Here is a 19,432-nt window from a genome sequence, read left to right on the forward strand (position 1 = left end):
ACAAAGTATAGTGAAAGCAGGTGCTTCCACACAGGTGTGGATCCTGAGTTAATTAAGCAATTAACATCCCATCATGCTTAGGGTCATGTATAAAAATGCCCAGTTGCCCATAACTTTGCCTACCATGACTAGAAGAGTTCTCAGTGACCTTGAAAGAGGGGTGTCTCAGTCACCAGATCTCAACACAATTGGACACTTATGGGAGATTCTGGAGCGGCGCCTGAGACAGCATTTCCACCACCATCAACAAATCACCAAATTATAGCATTTTTGTGGAAGAATTGTGGCTCATCCCTCCAATAGAGATCCAGACACTTGTAGAATCTATGCCAAGGCGCATTGAAGCTGTGCTGGCAGCTTGTGGTGGCGCAACGCCCTATTAACACATTTAATGTGGGTGTTTCCTTTATTTTGGCAGTTACCTGTAGTACAGTATAACTCTTGGGGGACAAAGCACTCTGGGTCATTCTTAGAGTGATGGGGCCAAACATTTAATCTTGGTTTGCTGATGATTTCCGTGAATTACATTCCATAATATCTTATCCTTAGAGAAAAGGGACAGTAGCCTATCTAATATGGATAAATATAAAACATATATAATGTAGGTGGCTTTTGAGGTATGGCCCATAACATAAACAAATAGTCATGAGTTTCATATTTGACAAAGCCATAATAACAATCTGAAATGTAACTCATAATTTTGCTGGCAGAAACCAACTGTTGCTTACCAGCAGCTCCTGTGGTCTGATGGAGTTATCAGTGTAGATGCAGAGTTTGTCTGCAGTTAATGGACGAGTTTCTTTCAATTTGGATGCAAGGAACATGCAAACTGCTCCAAGAAGTTGCAGATCACACTTTCTGGTTGGAACCACGGCTAAAAATCTGTCTAAGTAGTTCATTGCCAAGGGAAAAACCTCTTCCTCACACTTCTGTTCTTCACAAACCTAGAGAGAGAGGCAACATGTGACAATGTGCAGCAATTGGCATCATCAAATTCCAGTTATTTCAATTACCTATAATGTGTTCAATACATGTGAAACATAAAAATGATAACGAAATTAAGGAAATAATGTAACAGCCAGATATGCATATATATTCGTCGAAACCCATTGGGACGTGGCCAATAATTGAGCCCCACCCAGAGTTGTTGCGACATCATCAATAAATTCTAAATAGATTATTTTCAATGTTTGAAAAAGCTCTCAGGCACAGGCTGTCAATAGAATCACATTCCTTCAGTAAGAAATGAATTCAAGTCACAATTACCCCAGCCAAAAAACACCCATGCAGCACAGTACGGAACCTCTTTTTCTTCCTTCGTCATATTTTCCTAAAATATTTAAAAATATAAATAAATTGTCTACACCTATAATTTTCACATCATAATGAACACCAATGTCTTTCACATCAGACCCGACAATTGATAAACATGTAATTTGAAGATAAATGCGAAATAATTGTCAAATGTAAAACGAAGTAGCATGTGGCTGCTCTCGAGTGCGTCACCGCCAGGTCGAAATATATTTTCAAAAATTAATATAAAATATTTCATGTATCTTAGTAAACTAACTCTTACATGAAAATAAAGCTCTGACGGTCAGGTTTCTATTCAGACAATTCCCAACATATTATGTCAAACAAAGTGTAAAAAATCTAACTTAATTCCTGGGTGACGGATTTCAATGAGGAGACCAGAGGGACAGAAAGGCCCGCAACCCTTCCGCGATCCAATATTTAAAAATAAATAGAAAATGTTTGATCAATATTTCGCATTCATTTCAATGATGACTATGTAGTTCAGACACTGCTCTTTCATTTATGCCACGTATCAACTACAGTTATAGCGTTTATGATCTGTAAAATCGTCAGAAAAACTGCAACAGTTCCTGAAAAAACAACATGGCGTTAGAATATAGGCTAGAATAGGGCTAGCATTGAACTGCATACGTGTGCATGGACATATTTAGGCAATTTTAAAATATATAACCAATAATCCCGTGCACCTTTCCTAGATCCGACCTATGCAAAGAAAAGCTTTATCTGGTGATAGACTACACCACTGTAACCACCTGTCAATGGATCTGACACATAATCGTCAGTGACTTGGTTCAAAAAATAAAACCATATAAATAAGATAAGCTAATTATAGGCTATCAGGATTGTATATTCGGCAATGTGATGTGCAACCCTCCTCTTTCTCACACCATGCAAACTGGACAAAATGACAGAACGAAAGGTCCGATTTTAGTGTGTTTTGATATGAGTCGTGAGCCTACAGAGTACTTCGGTACAAACCTCCAGCATCCATGTAGCAACCATCCTCCGCATAAATGGCTGAATATCTTTCTGAACGCACTTGAAATAAGAACATTGGGGAATAAATCGTTCTTCAATGGTCAACAGGCTTTGTAATACCCTATCATCACACAGAATATTCGGATCAGGACGAGCTCTTAAAATGGTGTCCATTTCGAGGCAAAGCAGCTCCATGGTCGTTTCAGTTTTTACAAAGCCGGATTATTCTTGTGAAAATACTATAACAAAATTGATAGATGCAAAGAAACTGGAAGGAAAGTATTTTGGAGGCATAAAAGTGAGACTGCAGGGCTCCCAAGAGTAGTCCTGCCTCTCCTTGCGAACTTTTTCCTCTCCCCCTCAGTTCGCTTCTACTTTCTTCTGGCGTTACATTTTAAGCCTGCCTTTTCCGACCAAAGTGACGCGAGCAGCAGCGCAGACCACACTATGTTGAGCAGTTACTCAAACATTTGTTCCTCTTTTCTCTCCACTTTTAGATGACAACTTCGTACTTCATATTAATTGTATTTTATCATGACAATATTACCACAATTAAAACCCCACCCATGCGTCACATGAACAAATTGAGAAAATGTACTCGGATAATATAGGCTATATAATTGTAACAATTTATCCATTTAGCAAGTGTTAGAGTTCAAACTCGTCAAGGGTACAGTTTTTCTGCCTTCAGAGGGGATGTAGCCTAGGGCTAGGCTATGAATGCAGGAATAGCAATGTACCCAAGTTGACAACTTCATAAACATGCATTAGGCTAATTTTATTTCTGTATTTCAGTTTATCAACAAAAAAACGTATCCTTGTTGATTTGCTTGCTCTGTTGTTTTTTCGAATGCACTTGATTAACTTCTAATCGCCCCGCTCTCCCTCTCCCCGACACACACACACACACACACACACACACACACACACACACACACACACACACACACACACACACACACACACACACACACACACACACAAAGGTCTACCATAACTATCTTTTATATAGCAACATCTCGCTTGTGGTTGAATGAGATAGCTTTCTAGGAAATGCAATGCAGCATAAAACAGTTGTTGCGACAAACTTCTCTTATAGATAACACCACGACAGTCTATGCTCTGTATTGGACAACTGCATGTATTCATATATAAATATAATCCATATTGTTGAGGTTGTGATCATTACACTCATATGCAGAACGATACACATAGGACCCATGTCCAATACTTAATTATAGGTATTATGCCTTGATAAAGGTCTCTTAAATATGCTACTGTGTAATGTTGGAGGAGCTTTAAGTAGAACTGATAGTTTGCCAAAAAAGCTTAGTCTCTAATAATATTCTACCCCCAAAGATGAGTCAACTAGACTATCCTGCATGGATTGTGTTTCAAATGCAGAAGGGGCAGTCTTCCGCTGCGCTCAAAGTTGTTAAATTCCATTCGAGTGGGTGTCTCTATCGGTCTGAATGGCAACACCTTTGTTCTTGTACTTGTGAAAGAAGTGGGAAATGTCTCTTTAAAGCATTTTTTGTCTCGAGATAGTTTCCTCCCCATGTCACAATTTGCATATAGCCAATAGGTCTTCTGCGCGTGACCGAGGCTTGCCGGTTGTTACTGGGCAGAATTCTATTGCATAGGCTATATTCGGAGAACCAGGGCGGTCCAACTCCTACAATAACTAACTATTTATCAATTCACACGATTAGCTGATGTTATTGCCCCCCTAGCATAGATAGAAATCGTAAAATTGCATTCAACAATCAAGCAATTAAGACATGGCAAAGCAACACATTCCAAATGGATGAAACCTCCACATCACACACGTTTTAAAGTTTTAACTAAAAAACAGTTAGACTTTTAAAAGTAAGAAGTTCGACAAGCAGACTAAGCTACTACAATAAAGATCAACATTTCTATATATTATACGCAAAAATTAGAGAAATATAGCCTAGGCTGAGGCTATAACTGTTTCTTAATTGGTTCCATGATAACCTATTATGTTGTTATGACAACCACAAATATTACAACTACATGAATGAGGCACTGAGTGATTACCCCCCCCCCTTCTGTCGGAATGTTTTGGACTACAAGAACGACTACATCAAAGACAATAAGGGATGTTTTTCAACGAACAATAGTATAGACCACTAGCCTACACATCCAGAAAGTTGCTCGTTTTGTGGCAGTGTACAGGGGGAGTTCCCCCAGATATTTATCGTGTCCCTGACGCATTTCAATGAATTATTCTGGTATACATTTTTTCCCTCAGAGAAACAGAACAAACAATCAACATTCTACATCGTGCAAACCCATTTGTGCCATAATGACTGATCTTAAACGCTCACACATAGAATGCAAAAAACGATGCAGTAGTAGACTACATTGAGCCAACATGCGCACAATCATGTCCAATTGAAGTTTATACTTTGCCAGACAGATACGCTTGTGAAGCGCCTTGATGGCCATGCTTCTCAACCACCTCCTCAGGTGTCAATATGCATTTGTTATAATATCCATTCATTCATATTTCAACCTATTTATCATATTTCGGCTTTCAAAATGGGGACTTATTTTAGGCTGTTCGTGTTCTGATTGCCTCTGCATCTCATGACTTGTTCATGCACCTGTCACTGCCATCAGAAATGATTTTTTTATGTCCATTTGTTGGACAGCATGTTAAACAAAGTGAAAAATAAAGACAGCCCAATAAGCCCATTTGTGTTCTTACTTCCAACAAAGACAATCGTTTTGCTGCAGATATTAACAAATGGAAAATGTAGTGTTTAAACTCTTGGGAACACAACACTTTGAACATTAAGATCCCTAATCCCCAAGTTATGGTAGATTTCTTATGATGCTAAGGTTAAAGTTTACAATGTCATGGAACAAATGCAAAACAAAAAAAGAAGGTAAATCAGCAAACACATACCATTCGACAATCATTCCACAACTACAGTAGCGGCTCAGCACTCCAGCCTGAAAGAACCATGCTGTATTTTCGCGGAATAATGACGTCACCGCAGGCTCTGAGGAGAGTCAAACGCAGCGGAGGCGCTACATTATTTCCCGGATGCATGCAATTAACATGATATCCAATGGGACACAAACTAAAGAATATTGCAACATTTGTTTTAAACTTTATTTTGATTTGATAGGGAAGTTTGAAAAGTTATCTCACCTCATATCTCACCCGTGACTACAATGGTTTGTCTCAAAGTTTACTCAAAGTGGTATGAAACAGCCTACATAAGGTTTTGAAATAACGGGAAGATAATGTAAGTGTGGGGTAAGCTAGGCAGCATACTAAAGGCACAAGTGGGTTGCTGACATCAAAACAGGAATTATGATGTTTTCAAAATGTGTCAAATTAACAGACATGGGAATTTTGGAAGGAACTTTATGAGTTTAAGGTTTCAATGTTCTACAAATAACAGCAATAGACTATAAACAATCTAAAGAAAAATAAACCTTTTAACATTTAAAATTCAGAAAATTGACATATTTGAACTGAAAACCATCTAGAATGTCTATACCAACAAACATAGGTTGTACTTTCAAATTCATAAATGTTGATCATTTCCCAACAACTGTTCATAGTATATTTCTGAGAAATATTGTTTATCCTCCCTTTGAGCATGTTTACATATACATTATACATCAAATTAAACATCCATAACGTGTTCATTGGGCTGCTACATGGAACTGTATTTGAAACTATTACAAAATAATTAGCAAACAGGTTCAAAAAGGAATTCTGAAAATATGCCACTTCCACAATGTTACTAAATTAGGTTGTGTGAAAGTTGGCTGATTTCTAGATAAACCCATTTATGGCAGGTGATAGAAGTATGTTTTGAAAAACACATGGAATGTTGCTTCCTATAGATAATTCTAACACACCTGCAGCCAAGTGCCACAGCTGCAAGCTGGTATTAGTGCAGTTCTGCAATGAAAGAATAACATCTTTCTAACCAGATAATTAACATAGGCCTATATGAAAACACAAAAACACATTTTGTTATTCACTTATACATGAAAAATCTAATAAATCGAACAAATAACTAGATGTCTCACAGACCATATTAGAGGGCAAAAGGTAGAAAGAGGCAAATCCACTCTGTAGGTTCTTGGTTTGAATGACTTCATATAATTTCAGACTGTATGCACCAATATATATTATATTTGTCCTTTTATTCAGTTTTATATTTGAAATTATTTTTAAAAGACTGTGTCAATGTTAACAATAACCTTGTTAATAGTGTTTAAAGAATGGGTTGATTAAATATAATTAAATTTAACCATTCAATTATATATACCATAACAACATTAATAAAGTTCACTATTTAATTTCCTAAATTAATATATATACTAATGTTATTTATAGAAATAGCTTTTGTTCTCTTATTCCATACTTTTGGCCTGGGGTGAACATTTTAACAGTAGCCTATATGTTGTTATAAAAGCAGCAATTCAAACCCAAAAAGTGTTGTGTTACATGTGATAACTGTGAAAAGCGGAGAAAATATTCCCTAAAAATGACCAAATAAATACAACATATTCTTGATGTAATAAAACATTAGAATAAATCAACCATGACAGGGTCAGAAGTTTTGCATGACAAAAAACATGTGCATACAGTGTTAATGCCAATTGATAGGAGGTCCAACTAGTGACTCCACCCCACTCTGTGTTTACATGTGTTCACCATTCACTAACTGCCTCATTGGCTGACTCCAAACACTGCAAAGTAATGTACTGGTGTAACAAACTCACCATTCACTCTTACGGTAATTCAAAGAGTTAATTAAGACGTTTTAACATTAAGAACTCTCCTGACATTGTCATCAAAAAATATAATCTATGGAGTATAAAGCAGAACCTTGTCAGGAAAGTTATGTGGTTGACACTTACAAAGCAATGCAAACTCTATTTCCTGCATTACCCTGAGCTTGGACATCTGTTATAACTCACAAGTCTCCTTAGCTTCTCACACACAAGCATCAAAAGATACTACATTACTACTCCATGTAGTAACAACCATGTAGTAAGACTGCACATTAGGTGGTCATAAGAGATCAGTTGCTACAAAATATGCTATCAATAATGTACACTAAATGTTTCAGTTCAAAACATCTTATGCATATTTATAATTTGCTTATTTCACACATGCTCATAGCTTATAACAGCATTTCTGTTATTTTGTTGTGGTTGAACAACTGCAGATGTCTGAGTAAAACAATAACAAAACAGAAATAACTTGTCCATCCATACCACAATACCAGGCTGTTTGCAATGCTCCATTGGTTAGACTTATTTACATAACAGTAATGTTTTAGCTGATATCAACAAAGAAGTGCAAATACAACGGTGTAATAATAGTGTCCTGTATCCCTCCTAATCGTAGAGTGCAGACACAGTACAGTCTGTAGGCTATAGACAGAACCAGAAATAGACAGAACCAGACAGAACCAGAAAGCCAGATAGCCATAGCTTAGTCTGCATAACCACCCAACACTGCGTATTTCACACAATCCAAATTGTCTGCTTGAAACACAACACGTTAGATTAGGAACACATACATCCATGTTTGATTCAGCCAAACAGATTAATTTGATTCGATTATAATATGTTTCGACCACATTTCTCAAAGACGAAGTGGCATAACATCACAGCAAAAGAGACCTGAGTTTGGTCTACACTCTTGGAAAAAAAGTGTTCTCCTACGGCTGTCCCCATAGGAAAACCCTTTGAGGTTCCAGGTAAAACACTTTTAGGTTCCATGAAGAAATCTTTTGACAGGGTTCTACGTGGAACCCAAAAGGGTTCTACCTGGAATCAAAAAGCGTTCTCCTATAGGGACAGTCGAAAAACCGTTCGGAACCCTTTTTTCTAAGAGTGTGCAGAGAGCAATGGATAAAGGAGTAAAAGCTATTCTAAACCACACACATGGAAAGAGAATAGGAGGGATAGCTAGAGAGCCAGCTCAATTTACTATTTAGTGAAAGTAACTATGTGTAATGGATTGATTAAAATAATCTAATCAAAGTTTATTGCTCGAATACACAGATTTGCAGATGTTATCGCAGGTGCAGCAAAATGCTTGTGTTTCTAGCTCCAACAATGCAGTAAAAATACCTAGCAATACACAACAATATGCACATAATCCAAAAAGTTAAAATAAAGAAATTAAGAATAAATTAAGAATTATCGAATGCTACAGGCTACATTCTCAACCCCTTTCCATACTCTGATATGTTTTAGAAACCAACTTACTAAATTCACGAGGGTTGTCCCTGGAAGCTCATGCACCTGTGGGATGTTTTTATTCTTTATTCTCACCCTTCTATTACTGATGTTACAATGCAAATGTGGCACCAATGACCAGGGCTGTAGACTCACAGCCAAACTCCCTCAGACATTCTGTATGCAAAGATGTCCTCCTGCAATTTCTTTAAACCTGTTTTTATCTCATGAAGTCCAAAAACAAGGGAACGAGCAAAATATCTATGTTTAATTGTCATCTCCCAACGTTTCGGGGGGCGAGGGGTGGGCGTCTGAGGAAGCAAGGTGAATACCCTCCCTGTTAGAGAGATGAATTGATGCTGCCGACAAGAGGTACATGCTTCAAACATTCTCATATGCTATGTGGGGTTGGTTACAATCAGTTGCAAAGTTGCAATAGTCTTGTATCATATGACTGATATTACAGTATTTGCAGGTGCATGCCACAAAAATCTTGGGAACAGATGTGATCTAGATTCTAGACACAGACAAAGATAAATTAATAACACGTAGCTGTATTCTGGTTGTCGTGCAACAATCTTAAAAACACCAACTTCAGCCACATTTCTTCCCATATGTTTTTGAAGCAAATCGTTAGAATCAATCAAAGAAACAGCTCTTGAAAAGTAAAACAAAAATACAAGTTAAAGCATTTATAACTAAACGCAATCTATCAAAGGGGTTGCTGACAGCACATTGAGGGATGTATGGGTCTCTCCACAGAGAGGACATAGTTGATGTTGTTCTACCTGCATGTGACATAAAATAAGGATGTCTGTAGAGCACCAACTAGACAAACCATCCCTCTGCCAACAGAGAAGAGCCAGTCTGCTATTCATTTACCTTTATTTACTCTTCCCTCCTCTCTCACATGCTTGACCCTGCCTTTTGAACTCCACCAACAATCTTTCATGAACTCAGAGGAAAGGAGATGAGAGGGAAGATCTGGTGCACAGCTTGCCATGGATAGTAACTTTTCCCTTGCCAATCCAGAGGATACATAATATAGGTTTTCCTTTCTTCTCACACTTGTCGGATAACACAACTGCACATTTTTGAGCGGAGCAGGTCAGCTGCTGTTGTGTCTTCACCCCACTGCTCTCTAGGATTTTCCAATGTTCATATCGGTAGCCCTTAAGTTTGTCACTCATGCAACAACTGCTTACCAATATCATACCAGAGCTTTTTTCCCCTCCTTTCCTTTGCAACCCACAAGTAAAAACAAAGGCATTGTTGGTCCAAGGGGTCTTGCAAGGACTCTCTGGGGGCAGGTTGTCACGACTTCCAACGAAGTCGTTTCCTCTCTGTCATGATCGTTATATAAATAATCGGACCAAGGCGCAGCGTGAGTAGAGTTCCACATATTTATTACAGTGAAACTTCAAAACAACAAAGAATTAACGAACGTGCAATACGTAGCGCACATGGGCACTCATACAAACAATATCCCACAATGCAGGTGGGAAAAGGGACACACTAATAATGATCCCCAATTAGAGGCAACGATATTCAGCTGCCTCCAATTGGGAACCATACTCACACACCAACATAGAACTATAATAACTAGAAAAACCCCCTAGTCACGCTCTGACCTATCTGACCCTGCTCTCTATGGTCAGGGTGTGACAATATCCCCCCCAAAGGTGCGGACTCCGACCGCAAAACCTGAACCTAGACGGGGAGGGTTAGGGTGGGCAACTAGCGTCGGTGGCGGCTCCGGTGCGGGACGTAGCACCCGCTCAGACCGCGGATCCGGCCATGAAGCCGGGCTGAACGCCGTGCCTGGACTGAGCACCGGCGCAGAGGAAGGCTCCGGCCATGGAGCGGGACTGGATGCAGTGCCTGGACTGGGCACCGGCGCAGAGGAAGGCTCCGGCCATGGAGCGGGACTGGACACTGTGCCCTGGAGGCCTGGTGCGTGGAGCCGGCACAAGTTTCACCGGGCTGATGACACGCTCCTCAGGGCGAGTGCGGGGAGCCGGCACAGGACGTACCGGACTGGGGAGGCGCACTGGAGGCCTGGTGCGTGGAGCCGGCACAGGTTTCACCGGACTGATGACACGCTCAACATAAAACTATAATAACTAGAAAACCACCCTAGTCACGCTCTGACCTATTACACCAGAGAACCCTGAGGGCTCTCTATGGTCAGGGTGTGACACTCTCCTTGTTCGGGTGACGTTCGGCGGTCGGCGTCACCAGTCTTCTAGCCATCGTCGATCCACTTTTCAATTTCCATTTGTTTTGTCTTCTTTTCCTACACACCTGGTTTCCATTTCCCTCATTATTTGTTGTATTTAACCCTCTGTTCCCCCCATTGTCTTTGTGTGGGATTGTTTGTTGTAAGTGCTTGTGCACTTGTTGACTGGTGCTCGTCGGGTTTTTGTATTTTTATGTCGTTGGTTTTTGGATTAAACTGCTCCGGCTACTACCAAGTTCTGCTCTCCTGCGTCTGACTTCCCTGCCACCAGTTACACACCCTTTTACACAAGTTGTGTCCCTCATGGTGTAATTCTGCACAAAAAGGCACTCCTGATTCCAGGTCATTTGAAACGTTGATCCAGAGGGAGCAAAAACACCCTGAAGACTTGCACCCACATGTCCAGACCAAATGTGCACCAAACAGAAGAAAACTGACCCAAACAGGGAGAGACCACCTGGACCTTAAACACATTTTATGTTGTGTGCCCTAATGAACTGATGACTCTGATGGCTAGTTCCTAAAGAATGTGTTCCCTTCCTTGTCTGAGTGAAAACATTGCATGGGCTTCAAACTCCAGACTTTAATTTATCCTCAATATGTTCTCTCAGACAGATGTCAGTTTGAGACAGATAGAGAGACAGATGGAATGAAAGTCAACCAATCCCCTGGGAGGTTCAATTACATTTTGTCTCTGAAGATCAAGACATACAGTCATGTCCAAAATGATTGTCACTCTTGATAAAGATGAAATCAAATAATTAAAATACTAATACTAAAATAGCTATATTACATGCTCAGACATTTTTGTAATTATATTATTTTATACTTGGAACTGTATATTAAACGATAAAGTACTTTGGCATTCATTGACGGGAATGCTTCAGAAACATCCAAAGGAAAAAATACATGGATTGATACCTCATTTATCTACACGTCAACTGTAATCCTGATCATACAGCATACAGTTTAAGTTGAGTGACACCCAATTTTGACACCTGCTGCAAATCGCCCAAAAAGAAAGAAACGCTGCCTCTGAGTGAGGAATTCATACAAATCATGTTTAATGTATGATTCATGCACCTCTCCCTGTTGGGAACAAAGAAAAATGCTGCCTATTGACATTGTTTGTCAAACAGACAAAAAGCATTGCAAACGTGAAAGGTTTAACTATGTGTTCTCCACAACTTCAATTGAGAAAGTGGGAATAAGGTGGCACAGAGACCTTTCTGCCTGCAGCTGTATTTAAGATGCTCTTCTATTGACTTTGAAACCCAGAAAAAAATTGACAGGGTTTCAAGGCTTGATGTGCTCATTGTCGTGTCATTGTAAACACCTGAATTTTGCACGCGCACATGCACAGTGGGTAAGGGCCCCGTATTCCCTGCAGTGTGTGTGGTTAGGTCAGGACCCCGAAGGTCTCCAGCACAAGCAGATGTTACATGAAGGAACCTCTTATAGTAAAGATAAACTAGATTACTTAAACAATTATACCACTCTAATATTCCATCCATACCCATCAGGTGTTGACTCATCTGGTATATCTAATATTAACATTGAACAGTCTGGGAAGATAAAAAAAGAACCATAAAACACATGTTGCTGGTTGAAGACAAACACTGACACAGATGTAGAGATGACACACACACACACACACACACACACACACACACACACACACACACACACACACAAATGTTCACGCTCACACTTGCACATCCAGCCTGGTCTCATAGACTAGACGTAACATAGTAAATGTAAATCCGGGTAACTCATATTATATGTTACGTTTGGTACGGTTACATAAGACAGATGGTTACTTAATGCAAAAATGAAAGGGGGTGATGGGTGGGCTTATAACATGAATATCTAGCAACTCAAATGAATGTCAAGCAACTCAAAGGTTGTGAGTTCAAATCTCATAACAGACAACTTCAGCATTTTAGTTAATTGGCTACTTTTTAACTACTTCATTATTTTTAGCTACTTTGCAACTAAACACAGCAAAAAAAGAAACATCCTCTCACTGTCAACTGCATTTATATTCAGCAAACTTAACATGTGTAAATATTTGTATGAACATAACAAGATTCAACAACTGAGACATAAACTGAACAAGTTCCACAGACATGTGACTAACAGAAATTGAATAATGTGTCCCGGAACAAAGGGGGGTCAAAATCAAAAGTAACAGTCAGTATATGATGACCACCAGCTGCAATAAGTACTGCAGTGGATCTCCTCCTCATGGACTGCACCAGATTTGCCAGTTCTTGCTGTGAGATGTTACCCCACTCTTCCACCTAGGCACCTGCAAGTTTCCGGACATTTCTGGGGGGAATGGCCCTAGCCCTCACCCTCCGATCCAACAGGTCCCAGATGTGCTCAATGGGATTGAGATCCGGGCTCTTCGCTGGCCATGGCAGAACACTGACATTCCTGTCTTGCAGGAAATCACGCACAGAACAAGCAGTATGGCTGATGGCATTGTCATGCTGGAGGGTCATGTCAGGATAAGCAGGAAGGGTACCACATGAGGGAGGAGGATGTCTTCCCTGTAACGCACAGCATTGAGATTGCCTGCAATGACAACAAGCTCAGTCCAATGATGCTGTGACACACCGTCCCAGACCATGACGGACCCTCCACCTCCAAATCGATCCCGCTCCAGAGTACAGGCCTCAGAGTAACGCTCATTCCTTTGACGATAAACGCGAATCCGACCATCACCCCTGGTGAGACAAAACCGCGACTCGTCAGTGAAGAGCAGTTTTTGCCAGTCCTGTCTTGTCCAGCGACGGTGGGTTTGTGCCCATAGGTGACGTTGCTGCCGGTGATGTCTGGTGAGGTCCTCCTTTACAACAGGCCTACAAGCCCTCAGTCCAGCATCTCTCAGCCTATTGTGGACAGTCTGAGCACTGATGAAGTGATTGTGCGTTCCTGGTGTAACTCGGCAGTTGTTGTTGCCATCCTGTACCTGTCCCGCAGGTGTGATGTTCGGATGTATTGATCCTGTGCAGGTGTTGTTATGCGTGGTCTGCCACTGCGAGGACCATCAGCTGTCCATCCTGTCTCCCTTAGGCGTCTCACAGTACGGACATTGCAATTTATTGCCCTGGCCACATCTGCAGTCCTCATGCCTCCTTGTAGCATGCCTAAGGCATGTTCACGCAGATGAGCAGGGACCCTGGGCATCTTGCTTTTAGTGTTTTTCAGAGTCAGTAGAAAGGCCTCTTTAGTGTTCTAAGTTTTCATAACTGTGACCTTAATTGCCTACCGTCTGTAAGCTTCTTAATTAACAACGTTCCACAGGTGCATGTTCATTAATTCTTTATGGTTCATCGAACAAGCATGAGAAACAGTGTTTAAACCCTTTACAATGAAGATCTGTGTAGTTATTTAGATTTTTAGGAATTATCTTTGAAAGACAGGGTCTTGAAAAAGGGACGTTTCTTTTTTTGCTGAGTTTACTTAGCATGTTAGCTAACCCTTCCCCCAATCATAACCCTGTTAGCGAACCCTTCCCCTAACCTTAACCCCTTTAGCTAACCCTTCCCCTAACCCTAACCTTAACCCTAACCCCTAGCCTAGATAAAGTTAGTCAGCTAGCTAACGTTAGCCACCTAGTCTCCTAGCTAGAATTCGTAACATATCATACTGTCATATTCGTGTATGTAGGTGGCAGGGAAGTAAGGCGCAGGAGAAACCAAATTGGTTAATCTGGAGTATTTAATGAAAAAACAAACTCCAAAACCAAAGTACAAAGTAACATGGGTAAAATATACCCGTCGCACACCGATACAAAAACCCAAGTAACATAACATCACAAACAATCACCGACAAGGACATGAGGGGAAGCAGAGGGTTAAATACACAACATGATTAATGGGATTGGAAACATGTGTGTAGGAAGACAAGACAAAACCAAAGGAAAATGAAACTGATCAATGATGGCTAGAAGACCGGTGACGTCGACTGCCGAGGACCACCCGAGCAAGGAGGGGCATCGACTTCAGCAGAAGTCCCCCCGAAGCGTGGCTCCAGCAGCACGTCGACACCGGCCTCGGGGACGACCCGGAGGACGAGGTGCAGGGCGATCCGGATGGAGACGATGGAACTCTCGAAGCAGGGAAGGATCTAAGACATCCTCCACCGGAACCCAGCATCTCTCCTCCGGACCGTACCCCTCCCAGTCCACGAGGTACTGAAGACCCCTCGCCCGAAGTCTCGAATCCAGGATGGATCGAACGGAGTACGCCGGGGCCCCCTCAATGTCCAGAGGGGGCGGAGGAACCTCGCGCACCTTAGCCTCTTGGAGCGGGCTAGCCACCACCGGCCTGAGGAGAGACACATGGAACAAGGGGTTAATGCGATAATAGGAAGGGAGCTTTAACCTATAACATACCTCGTTCACTCTCCTCAGGACTTTAAACGTCCCCACAAACCGCGGACCCATCTTCTGGCAGGGCAGGCGGAGGGGCAGGTTTCTGGTCGAGAGCCAGACCCTGTCCCCCGGTGCGAACACTGGGGCCTCACTGCAGCGACGGTCTGCGCCAACTTTCTGGCGCTGCACGGCGTGCTGAAGGCGGACATGAGCGGCGTCCCAGGTTTCCTCCGCGCGCCGGAACCAGTCGTCCACCGCAGGAGCCTCGGTCTGACTCTGATGCCAAGGGGCCAGAACCGGCTGATACCCCAACACACACTGAAAGGGAGAGAGGTTAGTGGAGGAGTGGCGGAGCGAGTTCTGAGCCATCTCTGCCCAGGGCACAAACTCCGCCCACTCCCGGCCGGTCCTGGCAATAAGACCTCAGAAACCTACCGACATCCTGGTCAACTCTCTCTACCTGCCCGTTACTCTCAGGGTGAAAACCCGAGGTAAGGCTGACGGAGACCCCCAGACGTTCCATGAATGTCCTCCAGACCCTAGAAGTGAACTGGGGACCCCGATCAGACACTATATCCTCAGGCACCCTGTAGTGCCGAAAGACGTGTGTTAACAGAGCCTCCGCCATTTGTAGGGCTGTAGGGAGACCGGGCAAAGGGAGGAGATGACAGGACTTAGAAAAATGATCCACAACGACCAGGATCGTGGTGTTACCTTGTGAAGGTGGAAGATCGGTTGTGGAACGGGTAAGGGTTGTAACTTACCCCTGGGTAGGTGTCTAGGAGCCTTGCACTGAGCGCACACTGAGCAGGAGGGAACATAAACCCTCACATCTTTAGCTAAAGTGGGCCACCAGTACCTCCCACTAAGACAGCGCATCGTCCGATCAATCCCAGGATGACCAGAGGAGGGTAACGTGTGAGCCCAGTAGAGGAACGTACCGACGCCCAGCTGGACACTCAGGGGGAACGGGCTCGGCACGTGACGCCCGTTCAATGTTCGCGTCCAGCTCCCACACAACCGGCGCCACCAAACAAGAGGCTGGAATTATGGGAGTGGGATCCATGGACCGCTCCTCTGTGTCATACAGTCGGGACAATGCATCTGCCTTAACGTTCTGGGAACCTCATCTGTAAGAGAGGGTAAACACAAAACGGGTGAAAAACATGGCCCACCTTGCCTGGCAAGGATTTCTCCTCGCTTCCCGGATGTACTGCAGATTGTGGTGGTCAGTCCAGATGAGAAAAGGGTGTTTGGCCCCCTCAAGCCAATGTCTCCACACCTTCAAAGCCTTGACGACAGCCAACAGCTCCCTGTCCCCCACATCATAGTTTCGCTCCGCCGGGCTGAGCATGCTTAGAAAAGAAGGCCCAGGGGCGGAGCTTAGATGGCGTACCCGAGCACTGAGAGAGCACAGCTCCTATCCCAGCCTCAGACGCGTCCACCTCCACTATGAATTGCAAAGACGGATCCGGATGAGCCAACACAGGAACCGAGGTAAACAGAGCCTTCCGTTTCTTACAAGCCCTGTCCGCCCCAGCCGACCACTGCAAACGCACCGGACCCCCCTTCTATAGTGAGATAATAGGAGCAGCTACCTGACCAAAACCCCGGATAAACCTCCGATAGTAATTGGCAAATCCTAAAAATCGCTGCACCTCCTTCACCGTGGTTGGAGTCGGCCAATTACGCACGGCTGCAATGCGGTCACTCTCCATCTCCACTCCTGACGTAGATATGCTATACCCTAAGAAGGAGACGGACTGTTGAAAGAACAGGCATTTCTCAGCCTTGACATGCAGGTCATGCTCCAATAGGCAACCAAGTACTCTGCGCACCAGGGACACATGCTCAGCGCGTGTAGCGGAGTATATCAGAATGTCATCGATATACACCACTACACCCTGCCCGTGCAGGTCCCTGAAAATCTCGTCTACAAAAGATTGGAAGACTGATGGAGCCTTCTTCAACCCGTACGGCATGACGAGGTACTCATAATGCCCTGAGGTGGTACTAAATGCTGTCTTCCACTCGTCCCCCTCTCGAATACGCACCAGATTGTACGCACTCCTGAGATCCAGTTTAGTGAAGAAGCGCGCCCCGTGCATTAACTCAATCACCGTGGCGATTAGAGGTAGTGGGTAACTGTATCCCACCGTGATTTTATTTAGACCTCGATAATCAATGCACGGGCGCAGACCTCCATCCTTCTTCTTCACAAAAAAGAAACTTGAGGAAACGGGTGAAATGGAGGACCTAATGTACCACTGACGCAGGGATTCGGAGATATATGTCTCCATAGCCACCGTCTCCGCTTGCGACAGGGGTTACACGTGACACTTGGGAAGTGCAACGTCTACCATGAGATTTATCGCACAATCCCCCTGTCGATGGGGTGGTAATTGAGTCGCCTTCCTTTTACAGAAGGCGAGAGCCAAATCGGCATATTCGGGGGGAATGCGCACGGTGGAGACCTGGTCTGGACTTTCCACCATAGTAGCACCAACGGAAACCCCTACACACCTACCTGAGCACTCTTGTGACCACCCCGTGAGAGCCCTCTGTGGTCAAGAAAAAGTGGGGTTATGACTAGTTAACCAGGGCAGACCCAGCACCACTGGGTACGCAGGAGTGTCAATAAGGAAAATACAATTTTTTTTCCTTGTGACCCCCCCCTGCGTCATCATACTCAAAGGAGTTGTGGCCTCCTTGATCAACCCTGACCCTAATGGTCGACTATCTAAAGTGTGAACGGGGAAAGGCACATCCACGGGTACAATGGGGATCCCTAAACTACGAGCAAGAGCTTGATCAATGAAATTCCTAGCCGCGCCTGAATCTACTAGCGCCTTATGCTGGGAACGCGGGGGAAAATCTGGAAAAGTTACAGACACAAATATATGTGCAACAGAGGGCTCTGGATGAGAATGGTGCCTACTCACCTGGGGTGGCGCCAGAGTGCCCTGCCTGTTACCTCGATTCCCAGAGGAACCTACCCGGCACCGACCAGCAGTGTGACCTCTGCGGCCACCCATGGTGCACAAGCGGGAACCCCTTCCAATCTCCCTGTGCACCCTCCCTCCCAGTTCCATGGGAAGAGCAGAGGGGGTGCGGGAGGATGGAACCACCAGACCCCGATCTGGATGGCCGCGAGCAGCCAGCAGGTTGTCCAGCTGGATGGACAGATCCACCAGTTGGTCGAAGGTGAGGGTGGTGTCTCTGCAGGCCAGCTCCTGATGGACGTCCTCACGCAGACTGCAGCGGTAATGGTCGATCAGGGCCCTGTGATTCCATCCCGTACCGGCTGCCAGGGTCCTGAACTCCAGGGTGAAATCCTGGATGCTCCTCTTCTCCTGCCTCAGATGGTAGAGGTGCTCACCCACCGCTCTGCCCTCGGGTGGGTGGTCGAAAACTGCCCGAAAACGGCGGGTGAACTCCTCATAATGGTCCAACGCCGCATCTCCTTCTCCACACACAGCTCTGGCCCATTCCAGGGCTCTCCCGGTGAGGCACGAGACGAGGGTGAAACTCTTCTCACGGCCAGTTGTAACTGGGTGGACCGTGGCCAGATAAAGTTCTAATTGGAGCAGGAAACCCCGGCAGTTGGCAGCACTCCCGTCGTAACCCTGAGGCAAGGCTAGACTGATGCCACCGGGTTCCGATTGGCACGGGGCGCTTCGGATAGACCCCGTTTGGGCTGGTGGAGGTGCTGGATGAATTCCCTGTCTCTCCCCGAGGTCCAGATTCTGGACAACGCGATCCATGGCGGCGCATAGATGGTGTAGCTTCTCCGCATTCTCCTGGATGCGCTCCTCCACCTCTCCGTCTGGGGTATCTTCACCTGCTGCCTTCAATATGCTGGTCGTTGATTCTGTCATATTCGTGTATGTAGGTGGCAGGGAAGTCAGGCGCAGGAGAAACCAAATAGGTTAATCTGGAGTATTTAATGAAAAAACAAACTCCAAAACCAAAGTACAAAATAGCATGGGTAAAATATACCCGTCGCACACCGATACAAAAACCCACGTAACATAACATCACAAACAATCACCGACAAGGACATGAGGGGAAGCAGAGGGTTAAATACGCAAAATGATTAATGGGATTGGAAACAGGTGTGTAGGAAGACAAGACAAAACCAATGGAAAACGAAAAACTGATCAATGATGGTCCCGTGTGGCTCAGTTGGTAGAGCATGGTGTTTGCAACGCCAGCGTTGTGGGTTTGATTCCCATGGGGGACCAGTATGGAAAAAAATGTATGAA

The 19,432-nt window shown here is 43.8% G+C and overlaps 1 protein-coding gene across 3 annotated transcripts in view; it reads right to left on the reverse strand.

The window, feature by feature from the left end:
- Positions 1 to 19,432, reverse strand: part of LOC106561356 (G1/S-specific cyclin-D2) — a 126,012-nt gene that overhangs the window by 28,811 nt on the left and 77,769 nt on the right. The window contains exons 1-2 of one of the 3 annotated variants that reach the window (XM_045688354.1): positions 5,231 to 5,249; positions 729 to 944 (exon numbers count right to left, since the gene is read on the reverse strand). In XM_045688354.1, the coding sequence (XP_045544310.1) occupies positions 729 to 944; positions 5,231 to 5,233 (219 nt within the window). In that variant the 5' untranslated portion in view covers positions 5,234 to 5,249. Of the gene's footprint in view, positions 1 to 728; positions 945 to 2,295; positions 2,706 to 5,230; positions 5,250 to 19,432 lie in introns of those variants that run through there. The other 2 variants (XM_014125216.2, XM_045688353.1) reach the window with 2 other exon arrangements.

This window comes from Salmo salar, chromosome ssa10 (genome assembly GCF_905237065.1).
Source record: "Salmo salar chromosome ssa10, Ssal_v3.1, whole genome shotgun sequence".
In the NCBI taxonomy this organism is placed as follows: Eukaryota; Metazoa; Chordata; class Actinopteri; order Salmoniformes; family Salmonidae; genus Salmo; species Salmo salar.